Source organism: Syngnathus acus, chromosome 3 (genome assembly GCF_901709675.1).
Source record: "Syngnathus acus chromosome 3, fSynAcu1.2, whole genome shotgun sequence".
In the NCBI taxonomy this organism is placed as follows: domain Eukaryota; kingdom Metazoa; phylum Chordata; class Actinopteri; order Syngnathiformes; family Syngnathidae; genus Syngnathus; species Syngnathus acus.
In genome coordinates, this window is record NC_051089.1 from 8,420,574 (window position 1) to 8,446,658 (window position 26,085).

General features: G+C 41.1%; 2 protein-coding genes across 4 annotated transcripts in view; one reads left to right on the plus strand and one right to left on the minus strand.

Moving 5' to 3' along the window:
• Positions 1-396: 396 nt before the first annotated feature.
• Positions 397-10,465, minus strand: cstf3 (cleavage stimulation factor, 3' pre-RNA, subunit 3). The gene is made up of 20 exons (XM_037246498.1): positions 10,206-10,465; positions 9,530-9,634; positions 9,298-9,393; positions 5,338-5,370; positions 4,673-4,770; positions 4,532-4,598; positions 4,423-4,457; positions 4,215-4,341; positions 4,060-4,137; positions 3,803-3,965; positions 3,620-3,729; positions 3,416-3,532; positions 3,108-3,326; positions 2,929-3,031; positions 2,607-2,676; positions 2,328-2,523; positions 1,779-1,929; positions 1,603-1,697; positions 1,461-1,521; positions 397-918 (listed from the first exon to the last, which is right to left on the minus strand). The coding sequence occupies exons 1-20, from the start codon at positions 10,437-10,439 to the stop codon at positions 719-721; spliced, it is 2,358 nt and encodes a 785-aa protein (XP_037102393.1). The 5' UTR covers positions 10,440-10,465; the 3' UTR covers positions 397-718.
• Positions 10,466-11,705: 1,240 nt separating this feature from the next.
• Positions 11,706-26,085, plus strand: part of hipk3b (homeodomain interacting protein kinase 3b) — a 28,173-nt gene continuing 13,793 nt past the window's right edge. The window contains exons 1-3 of one of the 3 annotated variants that reach the window (XM_037248433.1): positions 11,706-12,074; positions 18,691-20,005; positions 24,353-24,476. In XM_037248433.1, coding sequence (XP_037104328.1) covers positions 12,002-12,074; positions 18,691-20,005; positions 24,353-24,476 — 1,512 coding nt within the window. In that variant the 5' untranslated portion in view covers positions 11,706-12,001. Of the gene's footprint in view, positions 12,075-12,103; positions 12,766-18,690; positions 20,006-24,352; positions 24,477-26,085 lie in introns of those variants that run through there. The other 2 variants (XM_037248435.1, XM_037248434.1) reach the window with 2 other exon arrangements.

Consider the following 26,085-nt stretch of genomic DNA (forward strand, 5'->3'; position numbering starts at 1 on the left):
ACAAAACATCTCGGACGTAGAGAATTCAAATTAGAAATAATCTGTTAAAAGTTTAGAGTGTATTTTCTGTTCATCCGTCAACTTTGATGGGCTCCAACTCACCCATGATTCTATCATAGTGAACTGAATGATCGATAGGGGGAAAACTGCGGCTTGTTCACTTTGCGGTGGCCATTGTCGTGATAGAACGATGTCAAATACCGTCCCCTAGTGGGCATGGCCAGCATACAATTGTACCATTAGCAACCATTTCCGATTTTATTGAGTTCTCTGAGGGCCATGCAACTAATTACACACTATATTATCAATATTTGGCCTTGTATAACACATGCATTGAGGCTACACGGTAATTGTGTTTGGAACTGCAAGGCTAAACAAAGAGCGCTAAGACAAATGTGTTGAACAATGTACACTTTTATTGAGAGAGATCATCTTCTCCAGTTATCTAAAAATATTTGCCATCACTGGAACATCACAAGGCCAAAAACTGAGCTGTTTGCCACAACCGATGGTTGGATTAAAAACTTTGTACAGTATCAGTCAGTCTTTGAACATAAAAACACAAGGACACTCAGGTTTAGGTTGTGTGTTTGTGTGGCTGCGTATGGCTGCTTTACAGAGGTCAAGTTCTGTCAGCCCAAGACTCTCCAAAAACGAACATATTACCTCCTTTGGCTGCTTGTTACATTCTTGTAAGGTTCAAGCCGTGGTGGGCGCTCTATCGAATCCTCTTCTGCTGGCGAGCGCGATAAATGTCGTGGATGGGCGGCGCCACCGCTCCTTTGTCGTCTTCCTCATCCGAGTCAGCATTGGGCCTCTTGAGTGACTTGGTGCTGTTGTGGTTCTCCATGGCGCCATTGCCCTCGCCACCACTGTCTGGCAGTCTGCCCGTGATGAGCTCCACAGCAGCCTCAACAGCTTAGAAGGAGGGAGGAAAAGGGAGAGTGAAAATGCATATTTTCATTTTCCGACATTGGTGACTTGGTCGCTAATACTCTGATGTCATCTTGTGGAATATGAGTGTTGTTGCTAGATTTAATTATTTGTTGTTGGTGATTTTTCAACATGTCTGAGATGTTCCTTTTTGTTGAGGGGCCTTGAATGAACCTTGTAAAGATGGTGAGTCTTGCTGCATACAGTTGTTTATGGAACATGATTGTGTACGTGCTAAAAGTATGGTGTTGCTTGTCGTAGACCACAATAAATGAAAAACAGAATTAGTGTTGCCGTTATCTTGTGGCATCTGTAGGATATTGCAGGTAAATCTGCCTTGCCTTGGTCTTTATAGGAGGTGTCAATAATTCATGGTTGTACACTATTCACAGTAGGGCTGGGTCCTGCGGCCATGTTTATTGCACTCACATTTTTAGAGAGACAGCGAGATAAAGAGAGACAGATAGAGAGCAATACAGATAAAGAAAGAGCGGGATACAAAAAAACAACAACTGACAAATACTTACTCTGCGGAAGTGTGCATCTCCTGAAAGTCTCAATGAGCTCATCCACTTGGACAAAAGGACCCTGCAGAGCAGACAATCACATGTCCTTTTAACATCACACAAAGAAAGTAGCAGACCACTGTGGATGTTCACGATTACTGACGGTGAAACACGTAGGTGGCGGGAGCAGCTTCATTAAAATGACAGCCACCGGGGGTACTGGGAACACTCCACCGGGTACAGGGTGCAGGCCTGGAGCTGTGGAAACAAACAGCAGGCGGCGGTGAACACAAGACGCCACAACTGCCGCGGTTCACGAGATGGACAAAGATAACGTACCTGCGAGGTGGCGTGGTTGGAAGGGGATCATCTGATTGGTGTCCGGTTTGGGGTACTCTGGTTTTCGGTCTATTTCGTCCTTCAGCGTGGGCGCGGAGGGCACGGCGACAGCCTCAGGGAGCATAGCTGCCAGTTTGGCACGAGACACATCCTACAAATACAAGTCGAGTAGGTGGCAAATTTAAGGCTCACTGGCCAGATCTGGCCATTAATTTTATATGCAGCGAGTGTTTACATTATTGCAATGAGTACTACATAATTCCATGAATCTTTATAACATTATTGTTGTATTGCATATAATTGGCCAATTAGGGTTTCCCACATGGAAAAGAGGAGCTAAGGAACGTAAACAAACAGTGCAACTCAACGAGTCATTTGGTGTGACTACATCTGTTCCAAAATGTAACCTATGCAATCCAAACTGAGAGTTTAAAACCAAGTTGTGAGTCAAACCGTTAATATGTCATTTGACAGTTGGTGTTTTAATTCATCTAGTGGGAGTGTCTGTTGTTTTGACTATTAGGCAGCAGTGATGGTCAAAGCACCCACCTTGTATCCCAGAGCTTTGAGTTCACTGCTGGAGCAGGGATACAGGTCCATGAACTTGTATCGGTCCACAAGCAAGGCTGTCTCTTTGCCCTCGTATTCATCCTTGAAGGCAGTGAAACGGCGCCGCTCCACTTTCAGAATACTGGCCAGGTCGCCGATGTTACTTTCGAAGGCCAGAAAACGAGCCCAGATCTCCCTGAGATGAAATACGAGTCAATCAAAACAAGGGCGCCAAGACAAACTTGGTCAATGAGTCAATATAATGAACACTATGCGTACCCTGACTTCTCTGGTGAAAGGTTTCCTGAGGTGAGGACCCGTTCAAACAGAACTCTGGTGTTGTTATCCTCTGTATGAAAGAAGAAAGATACAAATCTAATCGAGGCCATTTCTCAGTTCAGTGACTGGTAGGTCCACTTGAGCGGAAAAGATGCTGCTAATGCTACCTCTACCAGGCAAGACTCTTTAGTTATATGTTATTATCCGCAAACTAATAATACAAACAATTTGCAAATAATACAATTCTAATTTAAAACTGCATTTGTACAATGGGTGCCTGCTGCTCACTACCAATGAGAAAATAAGTGAAGACAAAACCCACCATTAAGATGCGAGAGGTAATCAATGTATGCGAGTATGTACTCTGGAATGTCGCCATATTTCTTCAAACCAAGCTCAAAAATCTTAAAGGCCACCGATTTATCCTGTTGAGCATAAAAGACAAAACATGAGGCTGTTTCTTGAAGTGTTTGTGTCCAAACTATTCGAGGCATGGATCACCTTGCTGCAGTAGTACTCCATCAGAGCCGCGGTGACATAAACGTGGTGGCGTGTACGCAGATCCTCGCGGGCCTTTTTGAAGATGGTTCGGCCCGATTTGATGCCCTCCGCCCTCCTGGCAAATTTCATGTACTGTATGTACACCAACGTGGGGTCAATGTCCTCAATGGCCAGCAGTTTATTATAGATGCTGTGCACCTTCTCGTGTTTCATACGGCTCTGTAAAGATCGCAAATACATATGAAGGATCATCTACTGTATGTCTCAAATTGTTTTGAAGAGCAGCAACAGTTCACTGGATGACCCACTTCTTCATAGTCGGCAAATGAGAAGTAAAGAAGCATATTTTTCTTCAGTAGTGTTCCAATGGCACGCTCGTAGATGTTAGCCGCCTCGTCACTGAATAGCTTGGAGTTATTCATGTCCTGAGAGGAACAAAAGCTCGTCATTAGTGGTTTGATTATTTCAAATCAAAACTCTTCAAATGAAGAAAAAAAAACCATGTCTTGTACCCCTTTCTCCGCCAACAACTTGCTGGACTGCTCCAAGTACTGAGCTGACTCGTACCAAACGTCGGGATGGTGCCCCAGCACCAGCAGACACTGCTCGTAGGCAAACATCACTGCAACAAGTCAAAGAAGTCAAGCGGTGCTTCAAGCTAATTGGAGGACTCACACACAATAACAATGAGTCACCTCTCTTTGTGATCAGCGTCTGATCTTCCGTGCGCAGAGGGTTGCTTTTTTCCCACTGGATGTACTTCTTCCACATATCCACCTGCAGCGCCTCCTGGGGGGAGTTCTGGGGTGGCACTGAAGGTGCATTCCTGTCCAGCCCTTTCATTACGGTCTCATACTCCTGCGCACAGCAGACACCGGCTAATTCAGCAAAACCATCATCATGACATTGAAGCAACTAGGTGGTTAATTCTTTTTTTACACAGGTGCCTTACCTTGGCTACTCTTCTGGCATTCATGTAGTCTCTGCTTCGATCCTCAATCATTTTCTTGGCCAAGTGTATATTGATTCCCTGATGCGTTACAGAACCAACTGTCAGCATTTAGAGTGAAAACATATTGAGGCTGCATAATAGATGAATGAGCTCACCTCTTCATATTTGCTATAGTCTCTCCAGAGCTGCTCAATATTAATCATGGGATTCACACAGCCCCTCTGGTAGACCCTTCGTACTGCTGTGATGCGTTGGTTCTCTGCATACGAGCCCACAGCCTCACTGGTGGCACATAAAACAACATGAGCATCAACGTTAACTTGCATGGTACATAAAATAATAACTGGAGGGGAAATTACTCACACTCCCTTCAGGAAGTTAATGTAGTCCACCCAAATCTGCGGGAAAGGGAATGCAAACCATTAGGGAACATTACCAAATGTACATTTAAAATAACGTATATTTCATCTACCTGATATGACATAATTTCCATGCCAATTTTATCCAGGGCAAAGTCGTATGCCTGGGCCATCTTCTCCCTGAGGGCAGCAAAATGTGACTTGAATTCATTGAATATTCATCAGCAAGATTTACAGGAGTCACGCAAGCTTACTTGTAGCTGGGGAGCTTTCCTTTGGTCTCTCGCACGTAAGCAAGGTAACATTTCCACAGATCGATGTGTAACACTTTCATCAGACATCTCTGAAACAGCTGTGGCAAAGAGATTACAGAAGAGGCTCAGAAACAATTTCGAAGCATAAGTTTAAAAACTCTATTTAGAGAACAGGTTGGTACACTGAGCCAACTTTATTTATTTTTTTAACATATGGATCCTTCTAAATGTTTTGGAATGGCAAATTGAATTCCACTGCTGTTTTTACTCTACGTGTCTTGGGAAAAACCATCTGAGATGAATAATGCAACAGGCTGGTGAATTCAATGGGTCACAGGCTTGATGCAATTATTCCAACCAAGTAAGGGTTACGCCACCAAATATTAAATCCAATAAAATCCAAAAATGCAACAACTCATTTTGAATGTGACTCTGGGCTCAACAGAGAAATAATAAAATAATAGGTTAGTATGGGGGGAAATTAAAACTTGCAAGATTGAATATGACATTTCCTGAAATGAGTGGAACAAAGCAATATTCCTTTCATGTTGCTGACACCAGAATATGAACTCAAAGTAAAAGACTTTATTTCATTCCAGGGAAACCAATAAAATAAATTAGAAAGTGCTAGACTCCAATAATTATTCATAAAGACAGTCACTCACCTTTTCTACTTTGTCATAGTTTTTTGCCTTGACCTGCAAATAAGACAAATGTAAATGCAACATTATTTCAAGAATAATTTGAAATAATCCGTGGCTTCCAGAAAACATGCATTCATGCAAAATCGAACACAAACAAGTCAGATCAACAAAGTGAAATTCACACAAGAATGACAAATTACTTGTGTAAAGGGGTTTATTGTCATATTGATTGTGCCTCAAAACCATGAAAATGCCAGAGTAAGATGTCAGTAAAATTTCAAGGAAAGGAGACAAAGAAAAACTGCCTGGGGTGTATATCCTATTGGCAGATTTTGCAGCGATCAAGTGAACATCCTTTGTTTTTTTCCCTAATAGCACTCAAGATCTAAAACACGCCACAATTCCAGAAACATATCACAAGTAAAAAGCAGCACAAAAATGCAATATGAAATAAGATTCTCCCCGGGGGGGGTTAGTGGGGGCACATCCTGGTTTTAGCATGAGAAAGACAAAGCAGCCAATGGAATAAAGACTTTTTATTTTATAAAGCCAAACCAAGCTTCTCTTGACAGCTACATGAGCACAAAGTCACAGAAACAACAAGGATTTGTTTACTAATTCTTCTCTGAAACAGATTCACTAAACACCCTTGATGCAAACCTTCGTACTTCCGCCCCCTCAAGATATCAGTTACTGTGAGCCTATTTTAAGTAATCCCGTGAAACTCAAATGGTAACCAAGTTTAAAGTGTGAGCTGAATATTGCACAAAAGCTAATTTAGGCTACCAAAAATGTTGTTGCTCACAAAATGGGGTTAAATTAATAAGGATGGCAAAGTTCTTTAAATTTCTACATAAATCCTGTGACGGGCTTAAGTGATGAATTGTTAGAGCACACCACATGACTACGCTGTGGATTTGGCATCAAATGTTTTGGATTTCAAATAAAAGAAATTTCAGCTTTGGAAAGTTGAATTACATCAAAGCAGACAACACTTCCGGTGACATTGACGTGACAACAGAAATTCAAAAATAGTGATGTTATTTGCAATAAAATGTTATTTTCATGGTAAAGAAATAGTTTATTTTCCTAACAGCACAATTAACTTTCAAGCTAATGTTACTTCCTTCAAGCTAATAGTACATCTTCCATCGCATTGGCATTGTTAAGGGCAACATTTTTTCAAATCATAACTAAAAGCTGGAGGAAAGTCCTCAAAGAGAATGTGGTGGAACTAAGTGTGGATGTCATATTGTCCAGACACTCCTGCACATTTATTAATAAAAAAGATCAAACTAAATAATTTCAAAACTTTATCCAGCATCATCGTGACCCATAACCTGCACATCTGAATTATAAAATGATGGTAGACTTCTTTTAAAGGAGAAATTACAATAAAACCTCAAATAACACAACTAGGCAAATCTTCTTAAAAGTGGGAGGTGGCTGTGGGCAGAATCAGAGGCCTATCTGACACCATTTGAAGTGCTTCTGATACAAGGTGTTCCTCGCCACCCCCATTTTCTAACCTTCAAGCAGAAGCACGAAGACTGTGCTAACAATAACAGACATATGGGCACATAAATATTTCACTCCACCTTGACTCAGGCTGTTTCAGCTGGAAAATAAAAAGCAGTCCCTCCATGAAGCCTATTGTGAGGAGCAGCTGCAATTGCACCAAACACACCATTTAATATAATGGACACCTGCAGTGCAGTAGCATCATGTTTTGGTTCTGCATTTCTCTAGCTGAAATTTGGGCATAACCCTGTAGTCAAGGCAGAGGAAAATTATGAGCAGTCATTGATGGCACAGTAATTTCAGACTTATACAAGAAAGGAAATGATAAAACTCTAGGAAAAGACCACAAGAAAATCTGAATTTATTTGGGGTTAATCAGAGGTATTTCAAAAGGTGGGAGGTATGTGCCCACTACTCACTCCCATTTAACATGTGATCAGTTCATTCCGAACACACACACATCCCAGTTAGAAAGTTATTTTCTACGTGCACGCTGATAGAGATCCACAGTAAAATCCAGAGCCAGCAACTTACAAGGGACCGTCCTAGCTTATTGCCTCACTGGCAATAACATGCATGCAAGGTTAAAATGAGCAGCTCTGAGCTGACATTCACTCCCCTGCTCAGTATGAAAAGGGAAGCAGACCAAAATGTGACATTCAACTGAAGATACACCAGGCGTCGGCAAATGACTAAGCAGGAGCTGTTCAACCCAGTGGTAGGTAATGGCAATTAACACTAGGGCCAACTGCAAGTGCCGCTGAGAAGACACACCACTATGCCAAAAATAGTTTCGACACATCACAACAGCTGTAGTCCTTCCCGCCTGAGAACAATCATGTGCAACACAAACCAACCCGCATGTTCACAGAGACTGTCACTCACAGACCAAAACACTCAATAAGTGGGGGGGGGGGGGGGGGGGGGGGAGAGTTAAACTGCTGCTGATGTGAATCATACAAGCCAATAGGCTTCCATATTCTTGACAGCAACATTAAGACAAAGCAGCCCTACATAAAAAAAAAAAGTACCTAAAAATGTTTCTGACCTGCATGTCAACAAACTTAAAGGGAAGTCAAACATTTTATATACAATATTGTTTTATGCATTGCCACTAGTATGCTTATTAATATTGTGTTTAAGGAACATAATTAAGCAGAAAAATCCACACATTTTCATCCATCTCATGAGGCGGCCATTGCTGTCCACTAAAAATGACAAAGTGCCGAAGGTCTCAAGTTGCAACCATCGTGTGACTAAACCGGGAAAACAGTTGAGCTACGATGGGTGGCTTTTGTGCTTAATTCGTCTTCCAAAAAACTCCCTATTAATCAGAATACTGTGATTAGATTAGTGGGTGCACTTAGAACATATTGTAAATAACATATTTGGTTTGACTTTCACTTTAAGGCAGACGTGGAGAACCGAGACCCAGTGGGCCATTTTGGACCAATGACAGCTTTTGACAACCCATTTGCAATTCTAAAAAGAAAGCTTAAAAGAACTGCTGTTTAAAAAAAAACAAAAAAACATTTTACCTATTGTATCAATTAATTCAAACTGAGCACAGTGCGCAAGAACTTGAAAATAACTGAAATGGCTACTGATTGGACTCCCTACACTAGTTTTATGATTCAATCAACTTTGCCCAATAGCCAACGATAAGCAAAAATTTCCCTTTGTGTGATTATTATATTATTATTCCCGCTACCTGCTTCTTGCAGTCCACTGGATCTTGCTGCAATGGTGGTGAAATTTTCCAAGATACAGAAGTTCATTCTTTTACTTGTCTGGATGTGATACCCACAACATTAGAGGTTCCAGAGCAGATTATCAGGAAAGAGACTTAAAATTGAGGTAACGCTTCACACAGGTGAATGCGCTTTTTTTCCCGTTAAACCAGGGGGGGGTTAATACACGGGTCTCAGTGGCTGCCCGCATCATAAAAAAAGTAGCAAAAAACAAATAATGGGCGGCTGGTCCTTGTTCCATTCATTTGGTGGGAAAGTGATGGGGAATGTTTAAAAAGCAGAGTATTTGTTCATCACATTCCAAAAGAAAAGACACAGGAGTCAATAAATTGACACGACAAGTGAATAAAAGGCTAATGCACTCCAAATGCCATTAAAATAGTTTTAATACTGTTGCAGACCAAACATGCAACAAATTCACTTTACCCCATTTAAATGAATATGACGAGGAAAATACTAATTAAATTCTGGGAACCAAAAAAATAAAAAGAAACTCAGTTTTTATATTTAAAGGCACAATCCTCAATATTGATGATCTATATTCTATGACAGGGTGATGCTTGAACTAATAATTTTCAGCAAGTGGCTGAAATCAAGAATTGTGACTTTAAACCCCATCGACGTGCGAGACAATTAGTGTGAAAAACACATTGTTGATCATGTAAGGAAAAATATCATGCGTACGAGAAAGAAAAAAAAAAGTATTAACCTCGGCTTCAATGAAGAGTTTCCAGAATCTGCCGGAACTTGGAAACTGAGTGACAAGTCGCTCATATGTCTTCCTTGCTTTATCAATAGGTTGGTTCTAAAGCGGGAGAATGTGTTTACATCCACACAAACATGAGCAAAATATATGTAAGACTTTAACAAAGAATTCACCCCCACCCTTAAGCCCATCATTTAAACCCCTATACAGTAATGCAACTCTTGAGTCACTAAACCTGTGCTTCTCGAATCAGAATGCTCCAAGCGTCAAGGTCATATGGGTTTTCTTCCAACTTTTTCTCTGCCTTCTTCACCTTCTCCGGGACGTACTCTGCTGCAGTCTGCAGTGGAAGGACCAAATGCATGAAAATGAATCATTATGCTGCAGAATGAAAATCAAAAACAAAGTGTATACAATGTAAACTGTGCGGGTGAATATAAAGCTGGGGAGTGGTGGTGGTTGCATTAAAGTTAAAGCTTGATGGGCACGTTTGAGGTAAATTCAACCTGACCACCCCTCCCATTCAATCATAATTTATTGATTCCAATTCTGTGTTACGCGTTCGAATCTTAACAATAATTGCTCGCCACGTACCAAAACGCGGACCATAACTCTTTTATTTTACAAGAGTTTCCGCGTATATTTCAGGGGGGGAAAGGAGGCAGTATATCAGGCCAACGACGCCATAGCGACAACGCAGCCACGCGCTAGACTAGACAATACGGCGTTTGGCCGCCATTAAACGAACATATCGACATTTAAACAAATTTACTGCGATTAACTGACAACTGCCAACATACTCAAAACGCAACAAATACATTTAAAAAATATATACGACCGTCACAGCAAGGATAAATTACATGCGGCATTAGCATTTTAGTGCAGGCCTACGAGACATAAGCTAACTTTACCTGGTCGGCTGCTGCATCTGTAGACATGGTCGGAAGAGAAATATAAGTAATACTACCGTTTGAGTAAGGATTAAATGGTAACAAAGTGGCGAATTTTAAAGCAGCTCCGTGACGTGCATTATTTTTAAACCAAGCTATCACGTTGTCCTCATAGAAGTAGCTGCTCGGTAACGAACCGATTTTTTTTTCTTCCAAAATGGCGAGGAGATCGACTTCCTCCTCCGCGTCGGGCATAAACAATAAAACTTCCGGCCCCAAACCTTCAACAATAAAACAAGACTTTTCCTCCCTCAAAAACAAAGACAGCTTTCAGATGTCATTTTTCATATTTTTTAACCACTTAGTGAGAAACCCATTCAAGTGAATGAGACACTAAACAAAAAACATATCCACCATTCAATCACATTCCAACAATTCCCATTTTCACCAAATTCCACACTACACATTTAAAATTTCGAATTTTAGAAAATACCTAAGAGCTCTTCAATACTGTATTTGGAATCAATTTGACTACATCTACATGTACATTTTGTCCGAAGACAGCTATAATATTTAATATACTCAACAAATATGTATGTCTGTGCATGTATTATTTGAAATTGCATGACAGCGACAGAAAAATGTCCTGAAAAATATAGAATTGAAAACGAAGATGGAATAACAAAGCAGTGAGTAGAGAGTTTGACTGTAGGTAAAGAGGTTGCCAGTTCAGATCTGGGTGCCATAGATCTGTCTGTAAACCAAAACCTGTGGACGGCAGAAGCTTTTTGGAAGTGGAGGGTCAAAATTTAAGTCCTGCTTTGGCCCAAAATGTAGGGGGAATAGGCAACTAGTTGGGGAGATGCTAGTCTGGTTCCCAGCTCCCATTGAGGTGCCCTTGAGCAAGGCAGGTGCAGCTCTGTACGCGTTTTACATCTTATGTGGTTTTCAACACAAATTATGCATATATAAAGCATGGTGTATAATGAATCTCCTCTTGAGGGATTACGATCAATGCAATAAATTAAAATATACGTGGAGTACAACAATATATTTGGTGTGTGGAAACATTGCACGGTAAAAAAAAAAAAAAGAAAAAAAAAAGGATCGTATTTGACAGAAGGTGAATTAAGTCCTGGAATTGCAACAAAGTGTCGTGGGGGTTTTCCACAGCTCAAATTTCATGACCACTGCACTGTTTGCAGACATGCTGTTCCCCTCCCTGACCAGTAGGGTGGGACATATGACAACCACGGGAAGCGCTTGTGTGCGTGTCTGGCTGACAACCAAAACACTAGACCAAACAAGAAGATTCCCGAGTGATCAAGCATCTAATTTGTTCGGTCTGAAACGATGCCATCTTGCCGGTAATCCATCGATCATACAGTATGATCAGACGTTTGGAGCGAAACAGATATGTATCCTCTCAGTTATACGCTATTCTATTTTTAAGCCGTGTTTCTGCATCGATGTTCTCTGTGATGGATTGCTGTGGTCTGGCCAATGCCGTCAGCTCACAAACATTCTCGCTGGGTTGAAGACAGAGGAAAGAGACATGTTGGAGGCTAGCAGGGCTGCGGAGCAGCGCATCTAGACGGGGGGACAGCCACCCTTTCTTAGATGGGCTACCTTCCCAAAAGTGGAGGGAGACATATTAGACCCGCGTAGCTCTCACCCGAGCACGGCTTGATATTTCTGGATGTTCATATGCGGGATTCAGTTGACGTTTGCAATGTGGGAGATGGTGGCGTTACCGAGGGGGAGCTCTCCCTTCCTGTCGTCTAGGACAAGATGGCAGCAGTGCAGGCGAACTGTGCATGCTATGGATTTATAAATCCGTAACATGTTCAGAAAAGCCCTGGATTATATTTATTGTGACTCTATGTGAAGGTACGTGGACAGGGGGGGGGGCACCGTGTGTGCGATTAAATTGATATTGCAGAAGCAGTTTGCTCGTGACGTAACACTGCCGTAACTTAACAACAAACTTGGCTCGCGCGTCTGTTTGGTTTTAATCACGCGATCGTGACTTTGTGGTAACGAAACGATCATTTTGCTGCGATTAAGTATTTACTACTTGACTAGTAGAAACATTCCTAGTACGCCTATGTGATTGTGACGTTGGTTGTAACGATTAACGCCAGTGTGTGTGGTGTTTTATTTCTGTGTTGTCATGGGGATCCGTCAATTTATACATCGTGATGACAATATCACTTTCTACTACGTGGATGAAACGAACCCGGTCATGTTGTGATTTTTGTGTCCCATTGCGTTTATAGTGTCAATCCATTATTTGTCCTAAGACGTCAGCAGGCAAGTTAACACAAACACGGGAGACCTTTGAGCTCAGTGAACCTTTGCAAGTGCATACATTATCTTGTTATTTAACCAAATTCAGTCCCATAGCTTGTGTTCAGATAACCGGCCATCGACTCTTAATATTTTCCACTAAGTTAGTGTGGTTTATAGATGTAGATTTTCTTACGTGACTGGCTGTTTTTCTCTCCCTGGCACCTGTTGTGTTGCCTCCCACACTGGCCACAAAATTAGGCACATCTAATGAAACCCACTTCAGGAGATGGTAAGTAGTGTGACTGTCAAACGCATTTTCATCGCAAGCCAAATTGCACAAATGGTTTCTTTGGGCTAGTTATGCCTGAAAAGCACATTATTATATTTGGGCAAATTAAGGAGATGTTGTCATCTTTATTTCAGTAATTTCAGTGACCTTTTTGTTTGGTGGAGTGTGGTGAGATTTTTCAAAAGTATTGAACAAATAAAGAAAACGTGTTACGTAAAGCTATTATCTTTGTAAAGGTATTGCATTTGATACATAACTCAATGCTCAAATCGGTCCACAGTGTATTCAGTTTGGACAGACCATCCTGTTTATAGTCAAAAAGGTCAAAGTCAAAGTCAGCTTTATTGTCAATCTCTTCACACGCCAAGACGCACAAAGAAATCGAAATTACGTTTCCACTATCCCACGGTGACGAGACATAGTACACGATATGCATACAAGTAAACAACACAAAATAAAAACAAGAAGGCACAAACAATGAATAATAAGAGTGATGAATAAATAATAAATAAACAAATAACACAACATATAAGGATGTTTGATTGATGTTAACACATGGAAATAGGACCTTGATAAAGTGATGGCAAATTAAATGGAAATCTCAAAATATATATATATATATTTTTAAATTATTCAGCCTTTCTCATTAAAGTTGGAAACTTCAATGAATGTGTCATTTGTCTGCTACAATTTTGGCAAATGTTTTGAGGTAACCTCCACTGCTTTTGCATCAGTGCTCACTGCCTCACCATAACTGCCAATGGAATGAAGGCTGAAGGCTCTTATAAACGTTTTCAAACGAAGCCTGACTGCCTTTCACAACTCGCCCTGTTGAAGTGCCTGGGCTCTGCTCGCGCAAAGCAGCATAAATGGCTTCTGCCTTCTCACACATTACACTCATCGTCACATTATCTCTCCCACGTGCTGCTTTCTCAGTCAACCACACCATGAGCAGCTTGTACACCTTTTCATGGACGCCTCTGTGCATCTTAGAAATGATTCCAACACCCTTGACTGGTGCCATGGACTCCATCGACCCCTTTTGCTTTAATACGGTAGATATTGTAGGAGTGCTGCGCTCGTATTGCTTAGCCAAGTTGACCACAAGGACACCTCATAGTTTCCTGTAGTTTCATGCTTCTACCCGTAACCCAAGAGTGCTTTTTGAAAACAAGGCTAAAAGCTTCCATTGTTTCCAATTGTATTTTTCTTGTCATCTCATACTGTATCTGTAAATACTAAGAGGCTCTCAGTTAATACTTTCCCAGACTGGTTGCAATTTATTTCTTATCCTTGCTTCTTTGTTCTTTTAAATAAGGGACTCCTTTTCCCATAGACCATTGTCTAAAACATTAATAGTCATAAGCAGCAATTTGTTGTTCTTAATCTTGCTTATTTAGGATATCTAAAGCAAGGCGTTTAGGAGGTGAAGGTAGCATAGACATTTAATGACACACCCCACTGGCTTTGCAACATGTGCTGGCACTGTGTTTCCGCATAAAGAGCTGGTTTCCTGGTAACCTCGTCTGCATTTAAGGTGGAAAATATAACAGCCAGCCCCATGACAATCTTGGAATTTCTGTGGAAAGCTGTGCAGATGGGTGGAACATTTCCACCAGAAGTAAACATTCAACATTCTTTGTAGGACAGGACAGGCACAGTGTTTATTTTAAGACCAGTCAGATAATTGGATTGGGCTACCTAGTATATATTTTTTTCTTGGTGAATGAATCGGTAAGCATGTTGATCAAGAAATGTTACTTGGTATTAAATTATGTCAGGGTTGACCAGGGGTCATGATTTAATGTGATCAAAATGGATTTTTCTACACGTGTGCAGTAGAAACTGAAAATGCTTTCATATCTATTTTTCCACTTTGTCTGGTCTGAGTCAGTTGATGACGCCGCCATTTGACCAAAATGAGCAACACTGTGGCAACTGCTAATGTTCAACTACATTAGGAGAAAAGCCCGTAGGAGAGAAAAAACATGACTCGTATGACTAATAACTCTGAAACTGCGAGCCCTTCGAGGTCAGCAGTATTGGAGCATTTTGGCTCCCCGGTTAAGAACAGAGATGGTCGGCTAGTCCCAGACTTTTTGCTCCGAGTTCTTCAGAAAAACTTGGCCAACTTTCACCCTGAGAAAATTCGACTGTTGAGATTGATGAATTGAGGAAAACACCACTTTGCATTGTTTATGGGAGAAATAAGATTTGAAAATCTAAAAAAATGGATTTCGCATGTAACAGATTATTTGAAAATGAAAATGTACTTGGAATACCCACGATACATTTCGAATTGTTAAGATGCACACTCCTGGTAAATGCACACTATATCGTTACAGTCCTACTAAATGTAATCAAGAAGAATATTTGCTTTAGGGACTAGTAACATGAATATTATTCACTGATGGCAGCATATTCACACCTCAGTGGTGGTGCTTACACTTTGTACAGATGATAATTTTATGGTCAATGCTTTAAAAGAAAAAAATACCCTGCACTTTACAGTCATTGTCTTTGTTATTATGGAACCAAACAGCCAGTGCCCACCCAGTGTGGGATTTTTTTGGCCTTTCATAATTAGAGGCATGACGTGTCAGGCAGCAGCAGCAGCGTTGGTTTAAAGTGTGACGCTGCCTCTTGGTTCCAGCTGTCCCTTTTACACAGTTGTCAATTTATGCTGTATCCTGAACATTCGGTCCGCTCTTTATATTGACTGTGTACGAGAACTAATCCAACAAGCTGAGAACCTCTAAATGCAAGTAATGAGAAATCCCATGTGCTCACATTCCTTGGAAAATAGAGAGGCTTTTGAGAAAAGATCTTTTTCACGAGACACTGTGAGGCTGTTTGTGAATATTTGCAGCAAACCCAGTCTTAAGGCAGAGGGATTGCAAGTAAAAAAAAAAAAAAAAAAAGCCCACCTCTACAATATCAGATTTGGCTCGTATTAGTAACTAATAAACAATCTGTTGATTCTGGTGATTGCAAAAGCCTTTTTCAAACAATTGCATGGTTTATGTGCATATTAAAGGTTAGCTTTTAATCAGGCACACCACCTTTCAGGTTAAGAAATAAAAACACTTGTAGGTCCGCCCTATCTTATATTGTAAATCCATCTTCATTGCGTAAACTCTTTTTATCATCTCTTTAACACGGCGCTGAACTATGCTACATTTCATTCTCACATGTTCAAGTGTTATCTGCAGTGAACAGATCAGCTTTTGTGTTACTTTGAATAGTGAAGTCTAACCACATGGCCATGGTCAGTTTTTGCCTGTTAGCTCATTCGCTGTATGCATGAGATGGTGATGATGTGACACCTTAGATTCCCTTAATCGTGTGTAGCACAGTTTCATTGTTATATGTGTTTAATGTGATGGAGCTGCTTAGTGTGTGGAAGGTTTATTCCATTTTAATGCTGCTATGCTTAACCTGTTATCCACAGACTTTTCTTTAACAACAACATTAGGAATATTCCGGCTCCGCAAAGCCATGTAAACATCAGCAAAAAGCCCAATATGCTCATCTTCAGGTTTTTAAAAAATCTGAATCCTCGAGGTCCTTGGGTTACTCCTTTATCCTTGGGTTACTCCTTTTCTAACCTGATTATTTGGTCATATAAATGTGTATCCGGATCCATCGTGCCCATTTGTTTGTTTTGTTAGTGCAGAAAGATCCGGTTTCGACAGGAAGATTCAGATTGATCACAGGGAGTGACTCTGTCAGCTCACGCATGAAAAAAGGTCATCCAGAATGTTTCCAAAACTGAAATTTTGACCTTAACCAGAATATTAATGGCATGTAAACATTGTGACTGTTATTCACAGTATATCAATTACACTTTCTCACTCAGTACCACTTGCTTGTCACAGACAGGTGTGACGTGTTGATTTTCTTCCTGGTTTAAATTTCGAGTTGACTACTGTCATAAGGTCACTCGTGAGTAATTATCTTGCAGCTCAAGGTTGGTGGAAGGCTTTGAAGGCTGTAATGCAATCCCACAGTAGAAGCCTCATGGTTGACCAAGGGAGTATCTGGCGTCTGCTCATAAGAATAGAAGCAGCTGCTATTCTTTTTCCTTTCCCACCAATTACTGCCTTATGTTACTCATTTTATGTCCGGCGTCTCATAATTTAAGTATATGGTGGTTTTTGTTTTTGGTGCGAGAAGAGTCTCTGACAAGATGCTCTTCCAGGGTTTGGGATCTAGTCTTCTTTAGGGTTTATCTTGCTGGCAGCTGAGGGTTTTGTCTTTGGTTGTATAATGTTAGTGGTAAAGCCTTTGCATGCTGTTTTTGGCTGTTTTCTGCTGACCACAGCAAAATTGAGATTAAACACTATTAAGTAGGGCTGGGTGAAATCGAAATCTGATTTTCTTGACAGGAATTCAATTTTCGTTGTTTTAAATTGCCCTGCTTCTCCTTAGCAAATGGCATTGCTGTTATTCAAATCAAGTTTTACTTGTTTTTTTCCACCCCTACCAAACTATCCTTGAAATAGTTTTTTACTACCATTTCTTTTCAGACAATTAACTTGCATCAAGTTCCGCAGCAATAATAGAAACGCTTCTTACACATAAAAGCAATACGATTGCTTCTCTTGCAAAAAATTTCATTTTTGTCAGAACACGTACGATAAATTAACATTTTAAATGTTCGACAATTTAACCTCATAAAACTCCACAGTGCTTGTCTCCCCTCATCCATATTGCTTTGGCCCAAAGAATATTGCTTTGCTTTTTTTTCTCACATATTTTTACAATCAAGGCAAGGCAACCTCAGCAAAATATTTGTAGCCTGGAAGCAAGCACCTCGGATCGAAAGTATTCAACATGTTAATAAATCACTGTTTTTGCAACCTATGAACGGTCCCAATAAATGATTGGAAATGTTCAGGTTCATCATTAGTAATTAACTCAGTGATTGCCTTCCATCAGGCTCCTTTTTTGTCAAATGGAAAACTCTGAACTTTAATTAATCCATTAATCCAGTTTTTCTATTCATGCGTAGTCACTTTTGGCTCAGGCTGTAATTTAGAGCTTTCATAAGGCCAACATAGCAAATCTTTCGGTATTGTCTGTCTTGTCATGTTTAGAGCACCAAGGTAATAGACATCATGCATAGGAAAGCGCCAAAAGGTATTTTTATTTGACCAAATGTTGATAAACGTGTGTAAAGCATTGAGCTTGAGCGGTTGGACAATTGGAGTAGGTTAGAGGTCAGAGTATGGCACACATTGTCCCCAATGCTTAGTCGCTCTGCCAGGGAGGCTCATTAGAAACTATTGAACTTCATTGCCCCTTTAAATGGTTGTTAGGTGATCAGATGAATACGTTCCCATGGGAACAGTAAACATGAAATGGTACACAAACACAGGTGGGTGGTGTCCATCTGCACCCCTTGATGCCATGTGACTTTATTTTCGACTGGTTGTCTTCATCTGATGCTTTTCCTCCCTATTGGTTGCCTGGAGACATGAAGCAGGGGATGTATTGCAACCACAGGGAAAGGTCAGGCAAGCCTTTGCAACATTAGTCATCTTCTGTGTGGAGGTGTTGGTGAGCTTACAGTGGATGGATGTGAGTCGAAAGGTGCTCTCAAGGTCTCCACTGCAGCTTGTTTGCTCGATGATGATGATGATGATGATGATGATGATGACTTTTCTTATCACATTTATAAGTTTTATGATCTTGCTCTGGTCCAAAATCATGATTGGTGGGTTTGTAACCAATGTTATTGTCCCTTCTCGCTTCAGTCTGTGGTCGCCATATTCTGAATTTACTAAAATCTCTTTATTTGTTGAATGGAACTTTGCATCTGTCCAGTTTCTATAATGCATATCATTAGTTTTGCATATTCAATTACTAAAATGATATTCCAAGTATTGTTGACCTCCAATGTTGTTTCTCTTTGCCTTACAGGTATGGCCTCACAAGTCTTGGTTTACCCACCACACATTTATCAAACCCAGACAAGTGCCTTTAGCAGTGTGAAGAAACTCAAAGTTGAGCCCAGCAGCTGTGTGTACCATGAGAGAGCACATCCGCGGACTTATCTGAACAGGCGAAACCTTGGTATTGTGCACCCGACGAAGGCCTGCTCCTTCTTGAGCCAAGACTTGGCGGGGGACGCGAAAGTGTTTGGAGGACAAGTGTACCCTGTGAAGACGGTGATTGTGCGGGGCGTCCAGAGACAACAGCCTGGGAAAAGAGGTAGCCAATTGGGCCCGGCTGCGGTCGAGCAGCGGCAGAGTGCAGCGGTTGTCCACAAGCAGAACCAGAATCATCGTCGTCATCAGCAGCAGCAGAAGACAGTCACAGCAAGTGGGGGCAGCAGTGGAGCAACAGGGGCAGGAGGAGGGGGAAGGGGAGAGGGCTACAGTGGAGGAGGTGAGGTTGGTGGAGAGGAGGAGGACGGGAAAGCGGAGGGGGAGGGAGACACAGAATCAGACTGTGTAGGTTTGAACTCGGCTGACAGCTCTCAGCGATGTGGACTGAAACGTAAAAGTGAGGAGCTGGATAATCGAGGGAGCACCATGCAGATTGTGGAGGAACTGTCAATGTTGCCTGCCATGTTGCAAACAACGAATGTAGGAAACGCAGCAGCGCCTGCGGCCGTGGTGGCAGGAGGGGGGACTTCCAAGCAGGCTGCAGGACCCGTCGCTGGAGGATGTGACGGGGACTACCAGGTCGTACAGCATGAGGTTCTTTGCTCCCTGAAGAATAAATACGAAGTGCTGGATTTCTTGGGACGCGGCACGTTTGGACAGGTGGTAAAGTGCTGGAAAAGAGGCACGGGCGAGGTCGTGGCCGTAAAGATCCTGAAGAACCATCCTTCATACGCCCGACAAGGTCAAATCGAAGTCGGCATCCTCGCTCGTCTGAGCGGGGAGAACGCAGACGAACACAACCTGGTGCGAGCCTTTGAATGCTTCCAACACCGCAGCCACACCTGCCTTGTGTTTGAGATGCTCGAGCAGAACCTGTACGATTTCCTCAAGCAGAATAAGTTCAGCCCGCTGCCCTTGAAAGTGATCAGACCTGTGCTGCAGCAGGTGGCCACGGCTCTGAAGAAGTTGAAGAGTATGGGTCTGATTCATGCAGACCTCAAACCTGAGAACATTATGCTGGTGGATCCGGTGAGGCAACCCTACAGGGTGAAGGTGATAGACTTTGGCTCGGCCAGCCACGTGTCCAAAGCAGTATGCTCCACGTACCTCCAATCTCGGTACTATAGGTGAGTACAAAGCAGTAAACTTTGTTGGCTGTAATTAGGATTGATAGTTTTGACAGTTCACTTAAGTGCAACCGCAAGCTGTGTCATTGGGAGGTAAAACTGTCGGGTCAAAAATGTCCTTCCTCTGGCAAAACAAGGAAATCTCCCATGTGTCCCATGCTGCACAACATCCTGCCAGCTAAGGAGCCACATACCGCTAGAGTCTGAAAAAAGTGACGCCACAGTGTTTATTATAAAAGATTTTTTTCAGGCTCCAGAGCCTGGGAAAGAACTTGTCGGCAAATAAATTGATTTAATCGTTGACTAACTTAGTGCCTTCATTTCAGAAAGGATTTAACATGAGTTTTGGAGTGCTAACCCCAACGTTGTTTGTGTAATCAGATTACATCTTGGAAGCCTGGCCAAGAAATTACTAAATTATATTCCTTCAAGGTAGTTACATGTAAATCACCCAAACTCTTATTCGTTATGTAATCATAAGTTCTTTAGTTATGAACGTCTGTGGTTTTTATATCCAAAGGCGCGGCTCGTGTAGGCCTGAGCAGATGCTACCCGCAGGTGTAGTTTGTTGTCCCAAGGCCTTGTGGAAACCTGAAGTACCAACTTCGGAACACATGCATATTTTCGGTTGGCTTTTGGTGTTTGAAGCTGGCAGCTTGGATGGAAAGGAAACTATGATACGGTTGCTTTTGTTGCATTATGTAACACATAAAATGTGAACGAATCGACTGATTATTGGTTCTAGGAAATTCCTTCTCATCTGCGACAGCCAGATGCCTGACGGAACTTTTATCCCCCTGCTTGCACTCGTTCTACTTGTTTGGCGGTTGTCAATCACTGTATTGGAGGAATGATTACTTAGAGCTGATCAATGATACAATTGGGCAGTGGTTTTTATTGATAGTTTCTTTGAAGTATTGTATGTACATCGGTACTTTAAAACCGCAAAACAATAGGGGGAGGAATCTAGAGATGTGAGCCCAAGCCCTCTCCTCTAACGACCTTTGACGTCACTACTGCTCTTCCCGAAACGGCAAAAATCTCACAGACACACTCTAAAATCTTGTAGAAAGGCTTCCCCAAAACAGTGGAAACTGACGTATTCCAGATTTTCTTCCATTGTCTGTTCCTGGGGTTACGGTCCATGAACTGAAGTTGCTTTGTGATGCACCTATAAAAACCATTACAGCTTTGTCTTCAACAAGTTTCAAATATCTTTTCACAAATACCATTGTGTATAGGCTGTTTCAGGAAGTTTCCCAAAATAGAACAGTTTGTACTTTTGTAAGGCAGGAAGTTGAGAGCAGCTGCTTGTCATTGCAGTCCTCTCAGCGCTTTGGTGGCCATTCATGACATTCTGCTGCTCTATTTTCATATGCTGATACATACAAGTAAATATTGCTGCAATGAGCAGATAATATTTCAGTGTACACGCACTGTTTAATTTAGATTGACCAGCAAGCTATACATATATATATATATAAAGATGTATGACATCATGGAAAATAGAAACACGCGCCTTCAAAAAGATATCCCGCTATCACAACAATCACAGCAAAAACTGACGCGGTGAAATCAATGACTGCATGTTATGTAAATAGCGGCCCGGATAAAAACTGCCTGTTTTGTGGAAACCATGTTGTGCATACGTCAAGGGAGCAGCATGTTTAAGAATGTGAGCAAAGAACTGCTTAAAATAACTCTGGCCAGTGCGACTCTAGGAGAGCTTGACAATACAAGATGGTTCTCATTTAATTTTTAAAGAATCAGTCTGTTTTGTTCATTGCTCAAGATCAAATAATTCCCTCATTTAATGGGGTATATTGTACTCTTTAGGCCTGATTCAACATTTTTATTTGAAACAACCCTCTTGTGCATTTTGCATCTATTTGAACAGTCTGATAGTTTGCCAAAGGGCGTTGCAGGGATAGATAAGATTTTGATCCCCGACAACTCAAATTTAAAAAGGAAAAATCATAAACTAGCACTTTAAATATATTTCATTCAAGAAGTGTCTTTGAAGCATAGGTTCTACACACAATGTATAATATATGCGCTTGAGCACCACCGCGACTGTAAATAAAATATATTTGCTAGTTAAAAAAATAAGTAAAAATAGCCCGCTGAATCTATGAAAGGGTATTATTCCTACTATACCAAGTATCTGCACTACTATTTCACAATAAATGCATACCTTTCTCTTTTGTGGCTGAGTCGGTGGCTTAACTATGAGTACATGCGCACATAATGAGAGGAAATGAAAACTGGAGAGATCAACTTTACATTCCACACTGTTATTGTTTTTCCAATAAATTAATGGATTTAAGGCAAGGCGTCTAATGAATACTTGGGAGGTTTCACCTTGAAAATGAGAACAGTCATTGCTAAAAGCCTTATGTAGTAGTTGGCAAACTCAAACTGACTTGTTGCCAAGGACAGAAAAACATACTCCCTCAACTTGTCTGTACTCAGGCGGCTATTGGAAAGTTGTATATAGCCTTGTTGTTGTAGTCTTGGAAATTTAATCCCCATAACAACACAATGGACATCGAAGAAAAGCAAGTTGAACTGAGGATTCACTTTTAAATGACCTCATTTGATTAATTTGCACTGAAACTACACATTTATTACACCACGTGTCACAAAGAGACCCGATGAAGTGCTGGAGTTGTAATTTCGGGAAGCTGTGGCATTAATCTTATGTGAGGTTCATTGTGTTCCAACTGAAAATGGCAAGTTGACGACATGAAGTCGATCTGAATTGGGACAAAAATCTTTCTTTAGCTTTGGCTCCATGTCAGCACATTAAGAGGTTTACATTGGTAGCACACGCCCAAAGCCTTGTACCCTTAATCCAAGGCCTAGGCTGATCAGAGCACAACTGCTGCCCATGTTCCACATAATAATGCGGAATGACCTGAAAATTACTATGTGGAATTACACAATTGGTGGAAGAGATGTGCACAAATTCCTCCTGCTTCCATCAAGAGGGTGACTAGGTTTCTCACCCGTGTTTCCAAAAATACTTTTATTTATCCGGACAAGCTGTGTAAGGCTTCTGTAAGCACGAAACAACAATACCCCTCCCTGGTGTGTTGCCGCCCTTATTTGCAGGTCGGATTCCACCTTACACGTTGGTCCTCCCTGATAGGACACGGGCGGGAGGATGAGGGAGCTATTTCTGGAAGTGTGAGATAACAGCTTCACTTAAAGTTCTGTAAATGGAAACAAAAATAGTTGTGCTACATACATGAATGACAGGCTTTATGGGGCTGTCATGACTTTCGGCGCATGGTAGCAGTTGGCTTGTTGGTTCTGTCATTCTACGGCCAATCTGCATCGACAAGATATACATCGTGTAAGATTAGATTTGTGCCGCATTAGATGGAGTTTCCCATCTTAGACCAGCTAGGTCCTGCATGTGGGCACAACACAACCCACCCAATGCTGCCCCGACCCCGAGCTTTATCCTCTGGAAAATCCTGCCCTAATACTGATGGGATGAGAAATTGTTTGCCTGACTCCACTCCCTGTGTTTTTTTCCTTCCTATGTTTCTGACTGACCTAGATTTGGTATGCATGTTGTTTTCCGCACATGATCATAATTGTTTGCTTCGTTTTTATTTTGAGGTCATTATGTCATTTGCTACTCTTGTATTGTGTTAAGTTTCCTTAACTAATATAAGATAAGATATTCCGATTGAAATGATTGATATTACATTTTGTACATTTAATATGATATTAATAGTACATTGATATTACAGTAACAGTAGAATTTTGTTGGAGATGCCAGCAAACGTTAGAGTAGTTCAATGATCTGATGCCATTTTCATGACCTTTTTTGTTTTCCCTAAAGCGGTATTTTTTAATATTTCTTTTTTAATGTCCACTCCTTTTTATTTAATGAGACCAAAAAGCCCACAACCACTCTTCCTCTGCTCTTCTCGTCCTCTCATCACCAAATCACTTCTAGTAACAGGAAGCCGTCAAGTAAATGAAGAAATACTAATGCTGATTTTCTGTCTGGGACAAGGAGATTTAACACTGTCCAAGCTCTCATCCCAGCCTGGCCGACCTCCTAACCCACTGGCCGGGGCCTGCTCATGCTCAGCCACTCTGGCTCAACTCATACTGCTTGCTATTTCCCACTTTAAAACATCTAGCAGCCATCCTCCTTTAATTCTCTATTATGCGTTATTTATCATTTTCGAAATGTTTTTGTCTGTTTTTATCATCAATGCCACTTTGTGTTAATGTCTTACATGATGACATCACTTGTAAAATGAAAGTGATTCTTGAATGCAATCCTGTAATGTCATGGGTGTAACTCTTTTTGTATTTCTACAGGGCTCCAGAAATTATTTTGGGATTGCCATTTTGTGAAGCCATAGACATGTGGTCCCTAGGCTGTGTGATAGCTGAGCTTTTCCTGGGCTGGCCCCTTTACCCTGGGGCCTTGGAGTATGACCAGGTAAGCAACCATATTCACACTTTTTTTTTTTTTTTTTTTTTTTTTTGCATACGCTGACTTCCTTTTTATTTATTAACTATAATTTACCATATTTGTCAGACTGTCACTTTTTTTGCCTCATAGTTTAGCCTGCCCTACGTCTTATACTCAAGCAACATTCTTTATTGGGTGGGAAAGGGACTTTTTTTCCGGGGGGTAGACTTAGCAGTCAGCTGGTGTCAGCAAGACTGAGCAGAAATGGGTTTTCCCATTTGTCCCAGTGGACCCCTGACGGTGTCTTCCGGGGCCCAGTCTGATCAGGGCTTACGCTGAGCTGCTTTGCACTATCCCCTCAAAGCCTGCCAGCAAAGCCTCTCTGTGCCACTGCTCCCTACCTGATGATGCTCAGCCTCTCTGCACCCTGCTCTGAAGCCCATGAATTATTTTTATCACCAACTTTAAAATTGTTTCCATCCCAGGGTCAGGTTAAGGAGAAATCACTCAACATCTCTAAAACAGATTTGACCTAGGTCAACAACACAAGAACAAAATGAAAGTCATATTTTGCATAAGACAGGGTCCCATGAAATAACGTTGCCTTAGGAAGATTTAAGGAGCGCATCCTCATTTCATGGAGACCTCTTGTAGTCTAAAGTCTCAGATGGGCAGATGAGTTTGGATACAAGTTGCTAAAAATAGGAGATGTGAGAGTTCCTAAAAAAAGAAGCGAGATAATAGGTGAGAAGGAACCTGAAACAAAGATCACTCCACAGAAACGTTCTTCATGTTCGGTGTGGCAGAAGTGAATCCTCGACATAAATATGATTATGTCAGAGCACCTGCGATTGTGCATTTAACATGTGGCTGCCTCACATAACCTTTAGTGTAAAATCGTAATTGTCACTAGTATCTTGGGAAGGATTCTGGTTTCTTTATTAAATAAACGAAATAAACTATTAGATTTTATAGTTGATATCAATATTTATCAAAATACTTCCTCAATTGTCAGCCCTTCATTTCAATTGGGAGATATCAGTGCATTTTCAAGATTAGTATTTTTTTTCTTACAGATCAATTGAATAAACTAACTGAATAAACTAACCAACTCTAGTTAAAACATTGATTAAAACATGATCAGGACGTCCCATTGACAGTGCCTCAATATAAATGGAACATACAAACTACAAGTAGACAAAAATAACATCGACAAAACAAACGTTTGTTATTCTTGCTAATACAGTGAATACAGAACTTAAACAGTAAGCTGACTAAAATAAAGAGGCCACAGCTGCCTGCTGGTGTGAGGTGTCATCCATCCACTTGCCACGGAGGGAATCTGGCTGGAGCCACCCCTTCCGTTCCGTTTTGAACTTATCTTTCTGCACGGGATCTGGTTCCAGCTTACACAGCAGATTGTATTTATAACTCTGAGTCCTCCTACTCTTCTTACCTTCCTCATCCTATATTAGTGTATCATTTAGTTCAATTAATATCAGAACACCTCTCGTTTGATTAAACGTACAAGTACTGTAGTTTTCAATATTAAAAGCTTTCTATTCTGCTCCCATCCAAAACTGATATTTTAAATTAACCGAAGAATCTCAAGGTCCTTTTGCATTTGAGATGGGTT